The sequence below is a fragment of the Gallus gallus genome, chromosome 13, assembly GCF_016699485.2.
Source record: "Gallus gallus isolate bGalGal1 chromosome 13, bGalGal1.mat.broiler.GRCg7b, whole genome shotgun sequence".
Taxonomy (NCBI): Eukaryota; Metazoa; Chordata; class Aves; order Galliformes; family Phasianidae; genus Gallus; species Gallus gallus.
Genome location: NC_052544.1, coordinates 3,851,096 through 3,875,309, shown reverse-complemented (window position 1 = coordinate 3,875,309; position 24,214 = coordinate 3,851,096). Strand labels below are relative to the sequence as shown.

At 37.6% G+C, this 24,214-nt stretch overlaps 1 protein-coding gene across 6 annotated transcripts in view; it reads right to left on the bottom strand.

Annotated features, from left to right (window-relative positions):
* Positions 1-24,214, bottom strand: part of SLIT3 (slit guidance ligand 3) — a 526,297-nt gene that overhangs the window by 443,445 nt on the left and 58,638 nt on the right. For all 6 annotated transcript variants that reach the window (XM_040646811.1, XM_040646810.1, XM_015293584.4 and 3 more), the window contains 2 exons: positions 4,142-4,213; positions 110-181 (listed from right to left, as the gene is read on the bottom strand). In XM_040646811.1, coding sequence (XP_040502745.1) covers positions 110-181; positions 4,142-4,176 — 107 coding nt within the window. In that variant the 5' untranslated portion in view covers positions 4,177-4,213. The remainder of the gene's footprint in view (positions 1-109; positions 182-4,141; positions 4,214-24,214) is intronic.

Here is a 24,214-nt window from a genome sequence, read left to right as displayed (position 1 = left end):
TCTTTTTTTTTAAGAGTTTGCTTTTAATCATGAAATATTATAAGCAATCATTAGAAGTGTGGTAGAAAAATGCCAGACTATGTATAAGTATTGAACGTGAGATACTTACAGTCGTTCAAGTTGCTTTAGATCCTGAAACGCTCCACGTTCTATCACACTGATCTGATTTTCTTCCAAGTGTCTGCAATTCCAGAAATATCAGTTAATTTTAACACAGGATAACTGTTTCCCCACTTCACACATGTTATAAAATAGCTTTTCACAGAAGTAACAGTTCAATCTCTTTAGGTCACTAGCAGGAAACGGATTAAAAAATTGCCTCCTGACTGCCAGATTCAGTAACCATTTTTGCTCCAAAACATTTGTAACCATCATGTTCAGAATGATATTGGTTTAGAGACTAATTCTTACATTCTGGAGTACATACTTCTAGCTTACCTAAAGTTAATAAGATGACTGAATGCTACAGCAAATAGCAGAAAAATCAAGGTAAAAATTTTTATCCAGTCTTTATGTTCTGCAAAGATTTCGGGCTTACCACAGAGTATGCTGTTTGTAAGCAGTCCAAAACATTTTGGTCTCTTGCAGCCATACCAGTTATGTCTGACAACAGTACACAGTCCCACTGCACATCAGAGTGAAAAATAAGAGAAAATTCTCAGATTTCCACTATTCCCAGTGCAGGCCCTTGCTTTTCTTCACCCTCTGAGGCAAGGATAAGTAATAAACAATGGAAACCGAGTTCTCTTTGTTTTACACTGTGCAGGAAACGATGACTACTTCATACAGCAGAAGTGCTCTTCACAGGTAAAGTGCAAGCCAAGCACTAGATACATCATTTAAGCTAACCTTCTCTCTCAGTGCTGACTTCCAGCACACACCAAGTTCTGCTTCCATAAAAGCACTCAGATAACAGTATGAACTCCAGGCCCTCTGAATATTGTACATGGTTTTAGCTAAGACAACACAGAAAGGAAGAATGTAATTCATAGTAAGCTTGGCTTCAGGTCAGACTGTAATAAGTGAAAATGCACTCTTCTCTGCAGTAGCCACTCCTCTGCACCCAATCATGGGAGGATACTCAACTGAATAGTGGTTGTGAAGAAAGACAGCAAAAGACAAGTCCACAGCAATGAAAGCCAATAGAAAAAAAAAAAAAAAGATCAAAAAGAAATGCAAATGACTGAAGTCTGTTCCTAGAAGGAAGAGGGGAAAAAAAATATGAAGATACAAAAGAAAAAGTTGTGTGATGGAATATTTTCCATCTTTGTTGTCAGTTTGAGACTGGCAGCTTTGTTGTGCTGTATCACTCTACCAGATTCTGGGTTATTTACTTGTTCTCCTCATCATTATGTCTGTAAAGAAGACTAGACCACCTGCCTAGGCACTCTGAAACAAGTTTCCCATTTCTCCTCCTCCCAATATACCCTCATTGCACATGGAGGAAAATAAGAGGAAAACAGTGGGTTGTTAATAACGGAGAATAGCTTTCTCTTATGGCCCTCCTAATTCTGGCTAAGTAAAATGAAGGTAAATGTGAAGGACTTCTGAAGACACAAAGTTGAGCAGCACAAAGTGGAATTAAAACCCCAACCTCATACCAGGTATGTCAGGGACATGAAAAAGAGAAATGCGTGACAAAGACCTACAAAGAACAGATTAGCAAATGCTGAAATAGCATCTCCTGGGTTTCGGATAGTCATAAGACTTTTGTCAGAAGACAAAACCATTATTAACTATGGAGTCTCTAATAGGCACATTCTGCTTTTATTCCTGATTACTTTTATGACAAAAACACCAGACATCATTCAGAATGGCTGAACATGTTACACAAAGCTAAAACAAGCACAATACAGAAAATCCAAATCAAGATTGGCAATTGCATATTTTGCTTCTTGTTAAGGATGTTCAGTTTAAGTGTCTGCAGTGGCATTAGGTAGTATCTAACTGTAGACAGTAGAAAAAGGAAACAAAACCATCTACTGACATTAATGATAAACTGTACATGTAAACAGTACTATAATGCAGACTTTCAGCTTGGCTGGTACTGACCACTGCAATAGGAGGCAAGGAAATCTAAATGACTCCACTGCTAGATTTGAAATGCTCTCTTGGTTCAAAAGTACTTAGGTAGCAGCAGAAAAAAATTGCCTTTTCCTTGGCAGATTTCAATTAATTTACCAATTGAATTATCAATAATTTCATGCAGCAGTTTTAAGGACTTATTTTAAAAGACAATCAAAGGAAAAGACCAACTGCAGAGTGCAATCAAACAGAAATTTTGAACGGGTGCTGGCAGATCTGTGTGTTTAACTTCTGAGAGCTGTTTCAAGAGTGGAGTTAACAAGAACATGAAAACCGAACTGGCTCTATCAGCACTGGGACTCAAAATTAGGTTCTTGCCTTAATTACTAAAACTAGGAATTAAGTACAACAGTTATAAACTGCTTCCAGTCAAGTAGATGACGTACACAGAATGCAGTCACTTGATAAGGGCACCTGATAAACAGAACTAGGTAATTCTTTCAAAAAACATTAAAGTAAAAATTTTAATTTTACCCCCTTGGTTACTGTTGGCAGAAAAAAAGATCATATTTCAGAAGCCTTTTCAATAAAAACATCTTAGTCATAGTTTTTAAATACACAGTAACACATCGGACCGTCTCTGATGTTTGCAATGTTTCTCACTAACACTTGCAAGTTCTCATTGCTACAGTAGTACTCAGTGCCCAAATACAAGCTACATGCAGGCAGAGGGTCATAGTTACATTAAGAGAGCTCTGGAAACATGCAAAACCTTGCAGCTTAACCTTAACTCATTATGTTGCTTTCAAAACTACTGTTTCTCTCATCTAGCTTTTTCCCCCACTTCATAGGTGCACAATTAAACCCATATATTTGGATCTCTATATAAAAGTAATGCATCGAACTGGTTTTTCACAAGGCAAATACCAGTTTCCCTCTGTACTTATGGAGAGATACCAACATCTATGTCTGCCTATACACTGATCTGGAGGGAATCTAGATAGTTTGATGTAATGAAGAAAGTCAGTCAGAGAATATTCAAGAGACAAATGAATTCCCTTCAAACAGAAATAACCTCTTTTTCTGGAAGTACTGAAACATTTATTTCTATGCACCATTACTGAAGATAAAAAATTGATTACTTGCTTGCATACTTAAATTTACTGAAGCTCTAATGTAAATGCTCACGTATTTTCCATGATATTCAAAGATACCTTACCAGTACACCTTGCTAATCAACCCCAGATATGATTTCCCCATCTCATTCAAAACCTAGAGTAAATATGCCATAGTACTTAACTAACTAGGGAGAAATAATAAGTTAATGACAAAATATCAAATGTATTTCCTGTTCTTTTGATCCAAGATGTAAAATAAATAAATAAATAAACATCTATGTATAGCTATAATAGGTATCTATGAGTTCTATCTTTCATCACTAACTGTATGGTCCTTTTTGAGGTTCATAAAACCAAAACAAGGAAGTTAAGAACTAATTGGATTCAAACAGGCTGGTTTTAGAAAAAAAAAAAAAAAAAAAAAAGTAGATTAATGTTTCACCTTCTGTTGTCCACGGCCCATTTGGAACTAGAGCTGAACTCCTGACTGATACTTCCAGATCAAGAGACATCACCCCCATCCCCCCCCCCCTTTCTTTTTGTATTTATTAATTCATACTTAAAAACAAAAAGAAAAAAGAATTCATAGGTTTCTTTGTGTACAACTTCCACAGCTAATAACTGTTCTGAAGTTACTCTAAATCTTCTGCAAAAGTACTACTGAAGTTAACAAGATCTGAAAGTCCTATTTTCTCATGTTTCAGTATAATTTATTTATGCATAAGCTAATTGTGAGGTGGACCAAAACTCTTACAGCAGTATTTGTTAAAAGCCATTAAGAAATGCAAACAATTAAACAGCTACGAGACTACATTCAGACACGGAACTAAAATTTACTTCATATCACAAACCGTCCCAATTGCCTACTCTAAAATACTACCACTAACTCAGTAGTGTGCAGAAGTTATTAGCATTTGATCTCTACAATCATCAGCATCCTTAGTACAAGAAGCCCAAGGTAATCTTTTCAAGAGGGATGAGTTTCATGTTATACTCACAAGACACGGAGATTCTTCAGTCCCGAGAAGTCCATCTTTGTGATTCTCGTTATGTTATTTTTTTCCAGATCACTGTAAGAGAAAAAAAACAACACAGCACTGAAATACTGTAGCTGACATCCAAAATTCTGATAGGAGAAAGCATCTCCATCAGCTACTCAAATTGTATAAACTAATGTTTCCACTGAAATCAGAATAAGTGGTTCATTGATCCTGCCTCTTCCTCTTAAACTTCACTGCTCTCTCACAAGAAGTTTTTTCAACTTCTATATTGGTGCTCGTATGCTATACTTCTACATTTCCCTCACACAACAAACTTTTAAGAGTCAAAAATATATTCAAGACCTGATTTTTATGATACAGCTGAAACACTCTGCCCCCAAATGAACACACAACTCCGGAGTTATTCCAAGCCCAAGTGAACACAGCCTGATGCACAAAGTTTGGCTTGATGAGAGAACTAGAAAGTATAGGGCTACCCTAACAAATTGAAGATGTGTAGTTACAGAACTGCTCCCTCTCAGCATCTTAACTAGGCAGACTCTCCAATCCATTTTTTGGAAATGCCAGTTATCAGAAGATAGTGTCCTGTTTCCCATGCTTATCACAATTTGCCAATTTGCATCCTCTATCTTCACTTGAATTCTGTATTTTCTAACACATCTGTTATGTGTCAACACATTTTCCTCATGTAGTCACATACCAAACACTACTTTCTGCACTGTTTCAATTTGTGATAATTTATGCTCTAGATTCCAAATTAATAAGTAACTGGCATCTTTTCTACAAAAAGGAAAACTTACTGCAACCAGATCTTGGGCTGTCCAATTTTTTTTTTAATGAGCACACCGAAAACACAGAAGAATTTTATATCTAAAACATGTATCTTAATAGACATTAAAACAAAATATTCTTCAGCTTGAGTCAAATTCTATTTAAGTCAAAAACACATCAAATTAAAGATGAAGGAACCCATAGATCAGTCCTCTTCTTAAGAATCTTACTTAAAGCTTGCTCTCAGTACACTAAACTGCAGCGCACCTCCAGAGTAACACCTCATTTCCCAATGCAGAGTCTTTCTGTCATTTCAGAGATGTCATCTTCAAAGCAGCAACTGCTGACATGGGTGTACCGTAGGTTCCCTGCTGTTTCTCTCCTTTGAATTTGCCCTTACCAGGTACCAACAAAAGAAAGTCCTCCTGGTTGAGCATCTTCTGTTCATTTTCTTTTTTTCCTGCCCAGACTGTTCTACCTGACCTAGTTCTAACCACCAGGAATGAGAAACAGCTAGATTTTATCCCTAGTACTCAGTCAGGCTTATTTTAGCATAAGCAATACTCAGCAAACTTAACTTTAAAGCAGATATATTTCTTCAGTTTCACACCACAAGTATGTTCTGTCAGTTTCCTAGATACAAGAAGTACTTCATAAAAAAAATAACTTATTGGAGTAATTTTTTTTTTAACCTGATTCATATTTTATGCCTAGTAATAAGTCACTAAACGTAATTTAAAAATACAAACATGCAAGCTCTTGGGTTAACAGTTATCATGCCAATAGAAGACCAAGTATTTTTCTAAAGATCACAAGATTGTAAACACACGCCAACAAGATTTGTTGTCTATGGATGAAAACTGTCTCATATGAAAAATCAGTCACGAGGGTTGACATTTCCTAAAAGACAATGAGATGACAAATTTACAAGAGAAAGTAGAGGCTTAAGCTGTGAAATTAAATTTTATCACAGTTCCTGCATTAACGCGCACTCTACTGTATATACAAACGCTCAATTTCTTTTCCATTTCTAATAATAACTCAATTTCTAATTTGATAATAATAGTAACTCAATTTCTAATAAAAATTCAACAAGACAAAGGAAACTAACAGTCCTATTTTTATGCACATTTGGCAATCATCTGAAACATTGACCCTGAAATAATTCCTAAAAAACAGGTGAGCGTTTCAAGTTGAATATTTCTGCAGGTACAAAAAGGAATCTAAGGAAGGGGCAGAGCTTGGAATTTCCAGTAATACTTCAGCTGTCTCCTCTGTATTCTGGGAAACGCTGCCTAGGTGGCTAACACTGAATGGCCTCTAAGTGCCTCACAAGTAACACTGCAAAGGAAACATGAAAGCTTTCAAAGTAGAACAATTAAATCATTTGAAATCTTTCATATACTATCCTACAGGGGAAAACAAACAATAAAAAACAGCTGGCTAGCACAATTTAATAATTTTTTTAACATACAATTCCATACGAGCCTTCCAGTACAGCTGCTGTTTAAACCAGTCTTTTTCTCCACCTCGCATCATACTCTGTCAGCAGAATAGATGTACTACTATTAAGAAATATGCAGGTGTTCAAGAAACGCTTAAAATAATTTACGTTGAATCAAGAGCATTTATTTTTTGACGACAAGAAGCATATTCTTCTACAGCATTAAATAAAAAGTACTTATCATAGTATCTAATTCCATTTTTTCTAATGTAACTCACATTGTCAAAGAAGAAGCCGTTGGATATTTTGGAGTTTAAGCTTGTTAAAAGGTACATTTCCAACATTCAAAGAAATAGAACTGATTTCTTAGCATACTTGCCATGTTTCCCAAATGCTTCTAAACACAAGAACAGAGTTTCTTCTAATATGAACATCAACCTTAATTAAACAAAATCTTAAATACTTAGATGAGTATGGGTAACTGTACTCATTCATCGGAGGAAACAACTCTTCAAATTGGTAAACAAATATAATTGTTTTCTCATGTGATCCCTAAACTTCATCTACAAACCAATTTGGAATTAAGCTCCATTTTAACATGCTGGTGCATTCACTTACTGCAACTACAAGGTTAAATGAACAAAAAAAATCTACACACAGTTCTATATAAACCTCACTACAACCAAGTGCAGTCTGGTACTCAGATATCAGCAATAATGATGATTAAGCTCGGAGTTTACAATGACCAAAACAAACAAACCAACAAAACAAAAAAGTAACTCACCCTAGCCTGTCTACAAGATCTGTGCCAGGGTCAAAGGAAGCTACAGTGTGAGATCTTCATCTTTTACCACTGCAGATTCATTTGCCAGAGACTTCATGAAGAAAGAATACATTACGGATTGTTTAAAAAGCTCTAGTCCTAAGATTCAAGTCCAATTATTCTGCATTTTCCATAATGATAACATTTTCACTGATTTTTGCTATTGAAAATGAAGCCATATAGTGTTCTCTATACGTATTTTTCAAGCATTTTCAACCTAAGGCATAAGCAAAACATTACCAGAATTGAAATAGTACGTAAGATACGCTACTATCGACTAGTAACAACTATTTGGTCTATAACATTGAAATGCATTTCTTACGGTTATTGGTAACAAAAATCTTAAGCCATAAAATGGTTTAGAAAAACAGAATAAACTGTTAAGTTGGTTTATGCATGTTAAGACAGTACATACTTTTATAATAGAAGAAGTTATTCTGTTCCCTTATCAAGAACAAGGGATAATGATGATAATATATAGGTGGAAAAGAATCCCTACATTTTAACTATAAGTAGAAGAAATAAATTATCTTTGATACAGACAGGTAGGTCAACTATATTTAAGAATAATTAAAGTAAAACAAAGCAAAACAAATATATTTAAAAATGCCCACAAAACAACATCAACAACAACAAAAAAGAAAATACCACCACACCACACAAAACAACAACAGGGCATTTCCACAGTATGTAACAGCCACTGAATCATGTTCTTCTCAAGGAATACCTTTGAGGCATGGCCTACATTTTTTCAGATTTTCCAGCTTGATTTCCTCTGTGTTTGCAGTTCAGTTTTTTTGACCCTGGTGCATCATTAACTACTCACCGGTGTGCCAGGGTGACCTGACTGCAAAGGCACCGGGAAGAATTAACTCCGGAGCAAACAATGCATAAATAGCTTGGTGCTCCATTTGCATGTTGTTTCCCATTGCTTTTTATGCCACTCCTTCGAAGGTGTTCCCTTTCCTGTGTCTAACAAAAGTTCTACAAAAGCACAGCAATCAGCAGGTCAGAATTCTCCCAAGCCAACTTAGTCAGCACAGGGGCACATAAAGCAATGAGAGTCACTATCCCCTTGTTTTGCCCATTCTGATAAGCCTTAATTCTCAGCACAACACATTCATTCACCATGAACAGGTGTACACAGAGCTTCATTCCTGTCACACATACAGAACAACTTTTTTTTTTCCCCCCTTCAAGTCCATGAGACCAATCCCACAGATCACCTCTGTTTCTCTCTTCCTTCAGCCCCAGGAACATTCCCAGTACTCAGTATTCTCCCCACAGCAAGTTCTGCAGGATTCCACACTGAGAAAGACTTTCTTGAATGCTCTTGGATCAATGCACATCCTTAGATTGCTTTTTCCTCCAGTCCTGTAGATTGACACAGCCTACACTGCATATATAAGATCAACGATCCTATTAAAGCCTTCTGAACACTAGCAGCTAAATTAAAGCTTCCATTTCAGCAAGTAAAGCTACTTGGACAGCACCTTAAGCTGTAAGATAACCCTTCTTCATGAAGTAAACTTACCTTAAACCCTTGGGATTTTATTGATAACTGCTTCCTATGCATTAAAAAAGCAGTATTTACCTGTTCAAGCAAGCTTTCCCTCAAGGCTAGTCTGCCATTTGAAGTAAAACAGACTAAAACCTTGACGAACTACTATGTAACACTTCCTCCTCCTGTTCAGAGTGGGTCTAGCACTGTTGCAAAAAAAACCCATTGCCGTGGGTTACCCCCTTACTCAACTAAACTTTGTTACTGTAAAGTTATTGAACTGTTGCAGACTTCAGTGGTTTACAGCTGGTATTTGTGGGCAACTTAATGTTTTATATTTCCCTTATAAAAAGTCTGACAGCTGATTATGAGCCCACTAGTGGGTTTCAACTACAAAAAGCTAAACCTTAACATCTGATCTTGGTTGACTTTCAAATACATCATGGCTCATAAGAATTGTTGGAAGCAAACATACAAGCAGCTTTGAAAAGAAACTGGATCAAAGACACAAAGGAAATTATAATGTCAAGGTGAATTTAATTTATATTTAGCCTCAATAAATTTCTATCTGCAGAAACATTTGCTTGACAAGAAATTTCTACTGTGTGAAATTCCTGCATGTTGCATATTGGCCAAATGGATCTTCAGTCTTACTCAGAACACCTATCCTGCCCCAAGCACACCCAGGCCCAGCTGTAACTCTTGGTTGCCTCATGTTCAGATAAATACTGTCCCAAAGAAACAAACAAAACACCACTGTGGAAGACAGGTTTATTTTGGTCTGTCACCACCTCAGTTGACAGCACTCATTAAAATGAGAAGAATCTGGAACAGTCATCAACACCAGTTTTAGTAAAGCTTTTGATACTAATTCCCCATCGTCAGTCTGTTTTTCTTTTTAGCATAAGCATGTCTTCTTTCAAGACAATGTACTGAACTTTAAGATCAACATTTACATATTTTAAAGCATCTCCAAAATTCTCTGGAGCATGCCATTATGCAGCTTCAAGCCACACCAAAAGAGCTAGACAGACTTCCTGTTACACCACTTCAGGTGACAATTACTCTTCTGAACCACCCAACACTCTCCAAGTATCCAGACAGTGTTCTACTTGATGACCACTCTCTTTCTTGGACTTCATTAAGTTTGTAAGTCCTGGGGTAAATCCAGTTGCCGCAGACATATTGTATTAAGTGCTCTACTGTTGTGTCTTCTGGACTCCCGTATCTCAGAGAACACATACACCTGGACAATCTGAGCCTGTAATTATTACATATGTAAGATCAAAATTGAGATTGACAACAGGAGCATTCAGATTATTATTTTAAAAAGCCAATAATCAAAGGCAATCAGACGCTGAACTCTTACAACCATTTCAAAATAATAATTTAATACTCACATGTATAAATACAAAATCCTTATAGAAAATTCAAATGCTTATACACACAAGTTTGAAAAAATTTTAAAAAAAGCACTAAAAAGCCACATTTCAGTAAGTTTTTATTACTCAATCATCAATTTGCTACTTGATGAAATCTTGAGCACTTTAGTCTGAGGTAATTCAAAATTTCAAGATGTACAACTGTGAAAACAGATGAACATAACTAGGTGAATCCCTAACTTAATTCCCCAGCCTTTTTCCAGACTACATACAAATACTACTTATTTATTTACTTTAACCATGGTGCCCATTTTGGAGCTAGTTCTGACTTCCTAGCTACGCCTCCTAGGTACACTGCTCTCAGTGCAACTCCTTACCAGCTTTTTTGCTCTTTGCTGCTGTTGTTTTCACTAAGCCTGTGAGGCTGGCACTACAGAAGTTCAGAGGTACGCAAAAGCCACTTGGCCTGATGGTTATAACTGCAAGTGGAATATTTGCTTTAAGACAAGCTTCTACTTAAAGGATTTTTCTAAGCTGCAATTTCTGCTGATTTGGAAAAGCACCAAATTCCAGGCTTAATCCTGTTAGCTTTCGGTCAGAAAAGAAGCTCCTTAAAGTTAATTCTCTTCCTGAAAGAAACCCAATTATTTCATTTGATTAAAGCTATTCATTGTCCATGAATTTTCTAGCATGAAGAAGTCTGCCTCCCTTTCAGAGAATTCTGGGGTACCAGACTAGCAAACAGCAGCATTCTGAACAACAAAACTGAAGATCACCTCTGATACCCAATGATTTGATATCAGTAGCTGATTTTGCATCTCAGTGTTCAATACCAGAAGTGCTATATGGGCGCTATTTATGAAAACATTTATTAATCAATTTGTCTTCAATCTAAAAAGACATTACATGAAAAGAAAATATATAGAGGGAAAAATAACTTGCAATCCATAGAGAAGGGAAGCTAGAGGAACAGTTCCAACTTCATTCAAGTCCTCAGATGTTCTCCCTTTTAAATTAATAAAAAATTCAATAAAAGCAGTAGAGAAAATGCATACTCTATATTAAGAAAAAATAATTATCACACACTTCAAAAGACCTCTCTTACCCAAGTTACACAGCACTAAGATTGTTTCTTTTCCAACATATTCATATGTTGGTATTTCTAGACATAAAATCTCAAATACACAATTTAGAATACCTGAGAACAGGAGCTAAGTGTCCGCCACGTACCAGCTCCAAACTACATATGTTTATGTCACGTTTGTGATAAACAAATTACCAAGACAATCATTACTCTCAAAACAAATTTCATTAAACTAACGTCCTATGTAATTCAAATGACTTTTCCTAAGAAACAAACATGTAAGGAGTCAACACACCATCTACATCTCATGTCAAAGCAAACTTCAACTAGGATATATTTTACAGAAGTTGTTTAAGAGTAGAAGAAAAATATGAACTGAATTGTGACGGTTTGGGGGATAGAGACGTATTCTTTATTATAAATGAAAAAATCATACAATCTAAATATTTTAAATGATAAATCAACTTGGTAGTTACAGATACAAAATGAGGAAGCTAAAACCAAAGTGATAACAATTCAATCCAGATTCCTGATCCTAAACAGTTATGGATACCTAACATGAGCCCAATACCTCCAAACAACTCAAGCAGCACACAGTCTGAAGAAACAAGGCTTTTATTGTTTTGCCATTACGCTGCTAGAGGACTTGGTCGATCCAAGCCACCTGCTAGAATGACAGCTGAGTCATCCCCTGAAAATCTGCCTGTTCCATTTGTCTGCCCAACCCCCATTCACTTTGCAAGGTAACCATGAACACAAACACACACCAGGTGAACTAAAGAAAACTTGTATTTTCACAAGGTAAGTTAACCATTCACTTGGATGCCTGCTGCTCTCTAGAAGCTTAAAACCAAGAGGAGTTCTCAGTGTTTCTGAAAGCTACCTTTGGGGCTCAAAGAAAAAGGTTGTTCAGAGAGGGAATCCATTGAAGACTTTCATTCACAGACTGAGAACACGCTAACACCATGCCCACTCAAGAGACACATCTTTTCCCATGTGTGGATGTATTCACTTCAGTATGTCTGTTTTTGGCTAGTCTTTAGACACTATCTGTTCTGTTATTTCAACTATTTTCCAAAATTTCTTCTATGGGGTTAATTTGCCTTTAATGGATACAGAGCGTCACTAGCCTCTTAGACTTAAATGACTGTAATTCCCTATGGAAGGCACTTGGCGATTCTCCTGTGCCTTCAGTCCAAGAACTTCAAAGTTATTATGATAAACTACTCGGTTATAACATTACCCTGAAGCTCTCTGGCAGCACCACCTGCCTATCTTCAAATTTAACATATTTCCAACTCAACTTAGGCAATGCAGGAAATAAAGACCTGAGATCGTATTTTATGAAACACACAAATTCCATTAGTTTGCAAAAAACTCGGGCAAGTATGAACTTCAGTTGTAAAGAAAAACAAAAAATTCAACTCATTTCATTAAAGAGAAAATAATACACTCCACCTCTATATAAAAAGACAAGTTGTTTTTTTCTTCTTAAACTAGAAACAGTTGACTTCTCAAATTAGCATGAGAAAAAGTCTTTACTGACTTCTGTGAAGACTGGTACTCTCTAAATATTCCACAATACAATTAATTGTAAAGATGTTCTACATATTCAACCTAATTTTAGACAGAACATGAAGCACATACATGTTTTCAGTTTACTCAAGTAATATCCTGTACAGCTCAAACAGATAGAGAGATGCTTGTCCACTTGCTACCCAGGGAGTAAATTCTAAAAATTTAAGAACTCAATTTTAGGTCACTGATAGTAACACTTTTATTCATGTTTTTCATACTTGAACATATGAAGAACACAAAGAATAAAGTTACTGGGAGGAGATGGCATAGATTAATAGAACCATACGTAATCACGCCTTTGTGTGATGAGATGACCAGCTGTGCAGAGTACAAGTGAGGAGAGGATATCTTCACATTGATTTCAGCAAGACCTTGGCACTGTTGGCCATGCTCTCTTTAGATCCAAACTGATCAGATATGGACTACATAAACAGTCTGCGTGCAAACTGGCTGGACCTCTGAGCATGTAAGGTGATCAGCAGCTGGCTCCTAGTATTCTCCCCTTGAAATCAACAGTAGGGCCAATATTGTTTAATGCCTTTAATAAAGACTGGAATATCAGACAGATTGCATGCTTAGCTTCACAGCATCAAATCAACAGGAGCAGACAGTACACTAAAAGGTGAGGTGTACCATAAAAAGGTCAGAAAATTAGGCTGATAGAAACCTTAAAAAGTTCAAAAGGGGAAAAAAAAGGAAAAAAAAAGTCAGAAAAAAAGTAATGTACACATACGAGAAATCAAGCCTCTGCAATAATTACAGGCCGGGCTCTGACTGACCAAGGAGCTACTTTGGAAAAAAGGACATCAAAGTCCCAGAGGGCCACAAACTGTCAGCAGTGTAAGCCCTTCAAGCAGTGAAGGCCACCATAGACCAGACTGTGGAGCGAGCACCACCAGTGTGCAAAACTTGACTAATCTCTTGTATTCAGCACTTACGAAAGTTCATCAGCTCTACTCTTACAGAGTCGCCAGTACAAAAACAAGCTGACAAAGTGGAGAGAGTGAAATAGAGGACTATTGCAATGATCAGGCAGCTGAAATATACCATATGAATATAGGCTGAGAAAGCTGCATCTGTCAAACTTAGATATAGGATTCCAGGGAGATTTTACCATAGCCTTTAACTACAAAGAAGGTAGCAGGACAGGAGAATATAGACCCCTGTCTCTGCTCTGCAGTAAGAGGGAATAATATATGAATGAACATTGTAGAAAAGAAAACAAGTCCTGCCAGAAACACCAGGTCCCAAAAGGACTCAAATATTCTGCATAGCTTCACCAACATCAGTATTGCACAAAGTATATTAATACAGCAGTATCAGGATCCAGTAATTTTGATAGTCGTGTTAAGCCAAAATAACAAAAAATGTATAATTCAACATTTAATATTTATATTTCTCTTGTTAGGTAGTACCATATATATGATGCTGGATCACTTTGGTCTTCAGAAAATTTTCAGTGTTAATTAGATTGCTACACAATAGCTAGAAAGTACAAATTCTATGCTGCAGTCCATTGTCCATTGTATTTTAACACACCTACACAATACAGCTTTTAATTTGAAAAAATTAGACAGCTCCTTCATATTACAGAAGGCTCTTGGATATGACTCAAACTGTTTTCTTTTTGTCTGAACAATGAGAAAACTGATCTTAAGAGGTGTCTAAATCTTGAGAATAAATTAGCCATTCCCAAGCCTACTACAGTAGCTTGGTTAATGGCCCACATTAAGTGCCCAAATGATCTGGAACTGCTTGCAGGCAACACATTTCTGTCCTCATCTTCATTAAAAAAAAAAAAAAAAAAGAAATGAAAAAAAAAAGGGAAAAAAAACCAAAGAACATTGGGCAACTGTAGGTGCTAAAAGCACCAAGGACAAATTGCTTTTTGAAACTCCTGCAGAGGCTAAATTTCCCAATAAGGAGATTGTTGTTTAAAGTCAGACCTGAGGCCTGCAGAAAACATCACAATGGACGAGTAATTTAAGTACTATTTCTTCAAGGAAATACATGTTTGTTTCAGCCTGCAGAAATTCCTGACTAATCATTATACCTTGCAGTTTTCATTATACATAGAAAGAAAATGTTATGTTGGCCAAATAATGTTCTAGAGTGCATTTTACACTCCCATGCCTTTCAGCTTTGCCCTCAAAGTTTTTTAAGCTACTCTTTACCCAAGATCTAATGTGGCCATGACAAAGAAAGTCTGCAGGAACAATAAAATAGGATTAAAGGGGCCCAACCTCAAGTGCCAGGACACAAATACAGACCCTGTGAAACAAGCAGGAAGAGATGAAGTTCTTAGTGCAGAGGCAGAAAGACAACAACTTTGAAATAACCATATGGTGGGATTGCTTAAGTTGTCAGCCTGTGTCTGATGATGGCTGGATACAGGGTTCTCAAAGACACACAGGGAGGAGGAGAAGAGGTTTTTCTTCATGTAAAGAATCAGCTCAAATGTCTGGAGCTTTTCTATAGACTGGGTGAGAGGATCACTGAGAATCCGGCTGGTCAGGGTCAGAGAAGAAGTCATTGATAGAGTCATCATGGTGGAAGTTTGCTACAACCACTCATGCAGGAGGAAGGAGGGCACACACTGTTCTTCAAGCAATGAGAGGAAGCCTCCAATCACACACCTTGGTTCCTATGAGGCACTTGAACCTCCCTGACACTTGCCAGATAGGCAGCACAGAGTACGCAAATGACTTGGGAAGTTTCCAGATGGTCCCAGAGGTAACTTCTAAACACAGATGCTAGATGGGCCAACCAGGGGGTAAAGATTTCCTGATCTGCCGCTCACATGTGATAAGGTAGTTGGGGGTATGACACTCAGTAACATTGCTGGCTTTAGTGACCACAAAGCAATGATGTTCAAAATACTTGAGGAGTGTGGGGGTGGTAAGTAGCTGCATATAGGTTTGGACTTCAAAAAAGCTTAACTTTTTCGAACTCAGGGGACTTGCAGGAGGTATCCTCCATAAAGCTGTCTGGAATAACCTTGGCACAAGAATGTTCCATCCAGATTCCGTGTAAAAACAAGCAGGTGTGTCAGAACACCACTTGGGCTATAGAGGCATCTTGTAACTGAGCTGCAGCGCAACAGAGAAGGTATGGTACACAGAGGTACAGAAACAATGCCCAGACACAAAGCAATGTTATTAGCAAAATCAGAGCTGTACCAAGGTTCAAACTGGTAATGGGCATTAAGAAAAGTTTCCAGCAGTATATTAGCTGTAAAAGAATAAATAAGAAAGATACAATGGTTCAGTGACAGAGGTGCTCGTTGCCTTCTTTTTAAGTATTCCCTGACAGAAACTTGCCAGCCTTCACAACTCGAGACAAGTTTCAAGGAAGAAAGAATAAGTTGAGCATCTCCTAAGAAATCCTAACCTGTAGGAACAGATAGGATGCATCTGGTGCAGCAAGATCTGTCTGAAAAAGTGCACCCTCACAGTGACATCATTCATAAGTACTAAAAGTGTTTGATAAATAGAACAGGTAAATAGTGCATTTGTCTTCAAAAAGAATGACACAGCAAGGTACAGGCTGGTCAACATCAGACTCAGTTCCCTGTACCATGGTAAAGCCATGGAGTAAACACTATTAGATGCAACTTCTAGGTACAGAGAAGATGACTGAAAATAGCCAACAGATTTATTCAAGGTGAAATCATGCTTGAACAACCTGCCTGCCTTCTAAACTGAAGCCATTTACATGAAGAGGGAGGGAGAACAGCGAACACTGTCCTTTTTGAGTCCATCTGGAGTGCCATGTCCAATTTGGGGCCCCTCAGCCCAAGAAGGATACTAAAAAACTTGATAAAATCCACCAAAAGACCACTGAAATGGTCTTGATGATGTAAGATGAGTCTGAGGAAGCTTAACTTGTTTATCCTGGGGAAGGGCAGGCTTCAGGGTGACTGAAAAGCAGTCTTCCAGTAACTAAAGAGAGGTTACTCAGAAGATGGAGCAAGAGTTTTTAATAGAGGTACACAGGATGAGAAAGACATAATGATTATGAATTGATACAGGAGTGTTGTGGTTTAACCAGGCAGTCAGCTGAGCACCACACAGCTGCTTACTTGCTCCCCCTCCAAGTGAAGATGACGAAGAGAATTGAAAACAAAGCAGAACTTGTGGGTTGAGATAAAAAACTATTTACTAAGGCAGGAGAGGAAAACGGAACAAAAATGCAATGATAACTATAAAACTGCCTGCTGACCAATGACCTGCCAGCAACACAAGGTCTCACCACCTACCAAGTGATGCCCAGCAACAACTAAGCAGCCAACTCCCCACAGCTTTATGGCCTTCCACATGATGTCATGTGGTTTGGAATAACCCTTGGCCTAATTCAGACCACCTGTCCTGGCTCTGCCTCACCCCCTGCTGTCAGGCTATAAAGGCAGCAGCTCTTCCCTGCTAAGCAGTCCAGCCCATCCCTGGGCATGCTCCCATCACTCAAATGACCAAGACATTGGTGTGCTATTAATGCTACTTTGGCTGAAACCAGGACATGGAAGTTCTATCTATTTATTTAAAACGGCATTAATAGAAAAACAGTTAAGCTGGGGAACAAGTTGCACAAAGGTTTTCAAGACTCAAATGGACAAAGCCCTAAGTAGCCCAGTCTGAATTTCATGGTGAGTCTGCTTTGAGCAGAGGTTGGACAAGGAGCCCTCCCCTAAGGTCACTTCCATCCTTAATGATTCTAAGTCTGCTTTCCACACAGAAGAGAGAAAAATATTTATTTGTTCCTCTGTGTTTGGGGTGAGGTAGGAGGGTTAACAGAAAGCTTTAAACATGAAGCACACATAAAAATATGGAAAATAGTCAAAACAGTTGCTATAGAAACCAGGATGCGTGTACACTGTAAAGAGAAAGTACTCTCAGACAAAAAAAAAAACCACAACATTATTTCTCATGTTATTTCTTTCCAGTTCTTAAATAGAAATGATTGGTTAAATAAATTCAACTTCTGTAACCCTACCTCTTCTTTCATATTCAACATGTACCAGCTGGTTGGATATGAAAGGCGATTACATCAGTTCAGTGCTATTCCAAAGACCAAACAGGTACACAGGTAGAAAACAGAGAATGTCAAACTGTCTGGGATAGATTTTCATTCAACTATAAAATGGTCAATCTCATCAGAACATAAATAGATATATCCACATTTTGATTTTCATCCCATTTGGACTTAAAAGGTATCTCTCTCTCTGACGCAAATTAATTCCCATTCTGGGGTGCACTAAAAAGAACATGGCCAGCAGGTCAAGGGAGGTTATCCTCCCCCTCTACACTGTCCTGGCAAGGCCACATCTAGAGTTCAGAACTGTGTTCAGTTCTGGGCTCCCTAGTTCAAGGCAGACAAGGAACTGCTGGATAGAGTATAGCAGAGGGTCATAAAGATGATGAGGGGACTCGAGCATCTCCATTACAAGGGAAGGCTGAGAGACCTGGGACTGTTCAGTCTAGAGAAGAGGATACTGAGAGAGGATCTTTTCAATGCATACAAATATTAAATGGGCAGCAGCCAAGTGGATGGGGCCAGGCTCTCTTCAGTGGCACCCAGAGACAGGACAAGAGACACAAACTGGAACAGACCAGGTTCCATACAAGCATGAGAAAGAATTTCTTTATTTTGAGAGTGATAGAGCACTGGAACATGGAAGAAGCCCAGAGAGGCTGCAGAGCCTCCTTCTCTGGAAATATTCAAAACCCACCTGGACACTCTCCTGTGTAACCTACTGCAGGGAACCAGCTTTAACAGGTGGGTTGGACTAGATGATTAATGAAGAAACAGGTATGTGTTCAGTTGCTGTTCAATAATACAATTAGCTACTGTAATAATACAGATGGCTACTGTAAGACTTGACAGCTTGGGAAAAAGTTTTACCAACAAACAAGTAATATTAGCAAGGCGTGAAAGGAAAACAAACTTGATTTCACCTCCCTTTTTTTCCCCACTTTAAGACACACAAAGACTAGAAACTCTTCCTAGTAGATCATTTTCTGGAAATGTAAAGAGGTTGAATTTTTTTTTTCCTTTCTTTTTAATTTAACAATTATCCAGTTTCACCAACTGTGTCCCCACGAAGAACCACCACACTGGGTGAGAACATGTCTTCTGTAGCCACTAAGTAGCAGATTAAGCCAAGAAGTCACCATAAAATATGTAGGGCTGTTTTAATACATAAAAAGCCATTTGAAGAATGTTGCGCATTTACTTGACAAAGTCAGCATCCAGATGTTACAATCACTAGCAATCTTCATCACTTTTAAGTAGATTCCCACCTCTTCTTTCCTTTGCTTTTATCTAACTTTAGGTTTTCAACACAAGACTTGATGAAGCAAAGCAAAACTGCTTTCACAGTGTTTCTGAAAAAGGCTAGGCATATTTATTTGATATTTTGACTTGCCGAAACTACTCATGCTTATAAAATCATTTTCACTAAGTCACTTACTTACTTAAGAACTGTGGAAGAATGAACTGGAAAATACTTTTTATATAAAACAAAGTTAACGTCAACTGGGAATAATTCATTTCCAATTTCTAACCATCTTCATGAGCAATTAGCTAAAGAACTTCTCCAGAAGTTTCCCTGCCTTTTCATCTGTTAGCTATTAAAATCACTGCATAAAAGGATGGCTAGCCTGTTTTTTATACTTTCACATTCTTATCTGAGAAACTTATATGTAGATGTGTTTCTCAATCCAAAGAACCAGGCCTTGCCTTAAGGCTTTTCTTCTTAATAGCCACTTCCACTTCTGGAAAACCAACTTTCTTTGCTTAAGAACTTAAATTCTGTGACTTGTTTCACCACTACATTCTTCTCTCCAGCTTACCACCCTACTGTATTTAGGCATTTCATAAATGCACGAATACTACTTCCCTGTACTATTTCCTTCTAATGAGTTTTCTTTGCTCTCCAGCTATATTATTAAATGACCCTCTCTAACCAGCGCTTCCATTCCATGAGACTGCTAATATCTAAAGCTGGCACTCTACAGCTATTTCAAAGCTTGCAACCTAGAAGTTCCCACCTTACTAAGTGATGTTGTAACCACTGCCACCCTCACCAAGGAAACATGTTTCATCCAGCATTTTCTGAAGTCAGCATTTCAAAACGTGTGCTCAGTACAACGTTTGTTCCAACCAAAACAGTACCACTATACAGACAAAAGACATATAGGAGAAAAAATTACTAAATTAAAGCCCCATTGAAGTCCAGGCAAAACACACATCACAGCTAACAGGACGTTTGAGCCACTTTCAGGATGCGGCTTTGCCTTGCTAAAACTCTGAGTGATATTTGAACAAAATAACCATTTTAATTAAACATTAATATCTCCATATCTGTGGATGACACATACGCAGTGATAAATTTTAATAGGCTTGATGTCCTGTGACTGTATCTGTTGTATGAGTTTTATGTTGCAGATGACACCCCAAAACAAACAGATTAGGCAATCAAATCTTTGGCAGGAAACTATTTTGTGCATTTTTTTTTTTATTTTCTATAGTCAGGGAAAGAAAACTAATATGAAGTGAAATTATATTCTTACATAGACCTCTGGTTAACAACTATACTCATTTAGTCATCCACTCTTGAAAAAACTGCACAATCCAATGAACACAACTACTAAATTTCATAGAAATTTCTTCCATTTTAGAGTCATCTTTTTGAAATCTAAAGAAAACTAAAGAAAAACTGAAGTTAGGAATTGGAATCTTTTCTGCTTTGGGACAAACTGTTGGCGGAAAAGCCTCTTCTGAGTTCTTGCACTAGGCTAATGTTATGTAGTACCTGTAACTATCTGTTTTATCTACTGTTAATAGTCATTTTGCTAAATAAATTTCCTCAAGTTTAAAAGCTGCTAAAATAGAATTCAACAGTACATACCCAGAGAAAGATTGCAGTGACAGCTTCAATACAGAAGGGCAGTTTGACTGAACTGCCTTAAAACATTTAGGTTTTTACAGCTTACCATTTGTAACTTTCCTTAACTGTCAAGTTTACTCATTAGTGTGCCTGTTGCAACATATGCCAGTGCTGCTTTGCAATCTAATACATTTATTTTATACAATCTCACTATTACATTCTTTACCAGCCACAGAAACAAAGGAATAAGACCAAGTGAAAGAATGGGAATTAAGAAATAGTTACTTACTTGCTAGTATGCACAAGAATGCACTAATGTCTCTGCTTTCAGCATATAATTTCCATACTAGTTAAGTGCCTACCTATTAAAACATTTCATGAGAATGTTCATTCACAGGACAAAATACCCTTCCCCTCTTTCTCCCTGCAAGTCAAGCAGCCAACCTTAATTCATCTCTTGAAAAGAGAATTTGGAGCTAGACATTGAGAAAACACCTTCTATAGTGCTGTGATTTGGGATGTGAGCACCTCATATTCAGTAATATGAAATTTAATACCACTTCTATTCTCATCACATCTAGAAGGACCCTTATAAGCAATCAAGATTTGTTACATTAAGCATTCTACAAAGAAGCTCCAAAAAGGGCTTTTAAAGACAAAAACCAATAACAATAACCCAAAGAGATGGAGAAAAAACAAAGTGGTAAAGGTCAGTACAGCAGGGACTGACCTTGACTCAACAGTAGGCTAACTTGAATTAAAAATTTTTGCCTAACATCATGAAAATTATATGAAATTCAAATTTTTTCAAAACCACTTTTCATTTCTAAAGGAGGACATTTCCTCCAAAGTAAGAGCACCAAAAAATGAAAGACAAAAAATACATCTGTTCATCAACAGCCAAAAATAACCAATACCATCACCTTGTAAAACCATGGAGCCCTGTCTGAAATAAAAGATATGATCTTCCATTTATATAGGTAAGAACAACTGCATACACTGAGAAAACATCCTGAAGTTACAGACAGCTGATTTGTCTTGTTCATTTGGACTGATGGTCTCTATGTGCAGGCACAGCACAAAGTGGCTACAGTAACCCCACACAACAGAAGAGGTTTTGTCTCTCCAATTAAACTCTAAAGATAGCATCACTGCTAGCAGCCTTGCACCTCAGATTGAACTGAGATAGAAGTTGCAGCCAATGAGGTATCAACTACAGGAATGCTACCTACTCAAATTGTCTGCATTCCTTGGTCCTTAAATAGATTTAATAGGTGTTTCAGGAACTTCATTAGTAACCTGACACTGTATAGACTATGTCGATTATTCACCATACAGTTCAACAAGAAGGTAATCCTACTGACCTCTATGCAAGATGCAAAGAGGATTCTCCAAAGAAGCCTCACTGACATAAGAATTACTTCTGCAGAAGTATCACAGATTTTCTCAAAAACCATAAGTAAATATGAGTTCGTAAGCAAGACGAATTCTGAAATCAATTCTGAAATTTCAGATAAGATCAAGAAATACAGAAACCTGATTAAAACGCATGTGATGGAAAAAAAATCAAGACAAGGTCAGCTTTAAAACAGCATGGTTTTTTCTTCGCTTTAGCATAACAGACCTTCATTAAGAATGCTCCCTTCATCAGCAACAAGGAAGGAAAGAATATAATGATCAGTGTAACCATCAGTTAAGATATCCCCCTATGAGTGACAAAATTAGATTAAGGTCTCAGAAAAAGCAGCAACTCCTAGACAGAAAGGTAAAAATCTAATTAAAAGCTCCAGAAATCTATCAATCACAGAATTAAAAACACATACTGCAGCACCAAGCAGATGGTATAAAACTGAAATATAAAATTTACTCTGACAGAGACAACTTACAGACTAGATACAGTTAAGGGGAAAAAAAAATAAAACAACTGAAAGCAACTGGCAGACAGGTAAAAAAAATCAACCCCTTAAATCATACTTCTCCTCTAACTTCTCTGCAGATACTGCCTGTAAAACTTACTTGGTGAGTACAAGACCACAAACTTGTTCCACTTAAATATAAAGGCAGAGAGTAGATCTCTTATGTATGAGGACTGCTCTGAAAGCAGTGCTTCCTATTTCATCTCATTGGCCCATGACATCAGAGGTGGATGTTGGTGGGATGGCAGTAGAGGCTGAATGTTCCCACCAATATTCCACTACATGTTGTTGCTGTGCAACAGACAGCAGCAGAGGGGCAGTCTGACGAAATGGCATCTGACATGGAAGTGCTTATGAAGCAAAGGCAAGGGACTGAATTTCTCCCTGTGAAAAAAACGGTACCCACTGACATTCATTGACAGTTGCTGAATGTTTATGGAAATCAAACAGTGGATATGAGCACAGTGAGGTGGTGGACAGTGCATTACACCAGTGGCAACATAATGTGAAAGACATTCTGGATGGCTATGCACAGCTATCACACCACTACGAGTGTCTTCACCAGCTCACTGAATAGGTGGATTACAACCAGGGAACTGTGTAAGGAGCTGAACATCAGTTCCAATGCCTTGGAAACAATAGTGACAACACTGGAGTACCACAGTGTTTGTGCCAGGTGTTCACACACAAATGGAATAAACACTATTTGCAAGCTTGTCAGGACCTATTAAACCCATATGAGGCTGAAGGTGATTGCTTCCTGGAATCACCAGCGATGTGACGGTGTCACAAGTAAAAACCAGAATCAAAATGGCAGTCTGTGGGATGGTAAAGCATGAATTCCCCATGAAAGAATATGTTTCAGACACAGCTCTCAGCAGGCAAAGTGATGTGCACCAACTTCTGGGATAGGAAAGGGGATGCTGTTGGATTTCCTGGCATCTGAACAAACTATCAAATCTGACTGCTACATCACAAAGCTAAGCTGAAAGCTCAAACTAGGCCAGAGAAGATGACAATCTTTCTCTTGGAACATGATAATGCCAAGCCCCATACCAATTTGAAGACCATAGCATCATAGCAATCGTGAAACAGTGAAGCACCTCCACTGATGCAGAATTTTATGAGAGGGGCATGAAGGCTCTTGTTCATCACCAGTGAAAATGCATAGCTAGTGGTGGTGACTATGTTGAAAAATAGTGCTTTGTAGCTGAGAATTTGCTCTATCAAATAGTGTTACTATGCTTTTTGTGTATTATGTAGTTTCCATGTAAATAAATAGGAGGCATTACTTTTGGAGCAACCTATGTATTTAGTACCATTATAAAAGAACATCAATTGCTTACAGGGCCATTTTTTAGTGGAAGAGTTCTTTCCATTCCTGTGAGCCATTCAACATCTTAAATGATGCATCTGACTGAACAACACTGAAAGGAGATCTGAAGATTAAATCTATCAGTCTCTGGAGAAAAGACTTTTAAAAAAAACTGCTTGGGCTATGTTGCAATCAGAATATTATAAGAACCCATCTCTTTCTTAAGAATTACTTAGAAAAATAAACCAAAAGAAGTCAAATTCATACAGCCAGATATTGGCAAGCAAAACCTGTTATTGAACCTAAAAGGAACAGGAATGACAAAAACAGCCTCTAAGCCTAAATCCAGATTAAACTATAATAATGTAGCT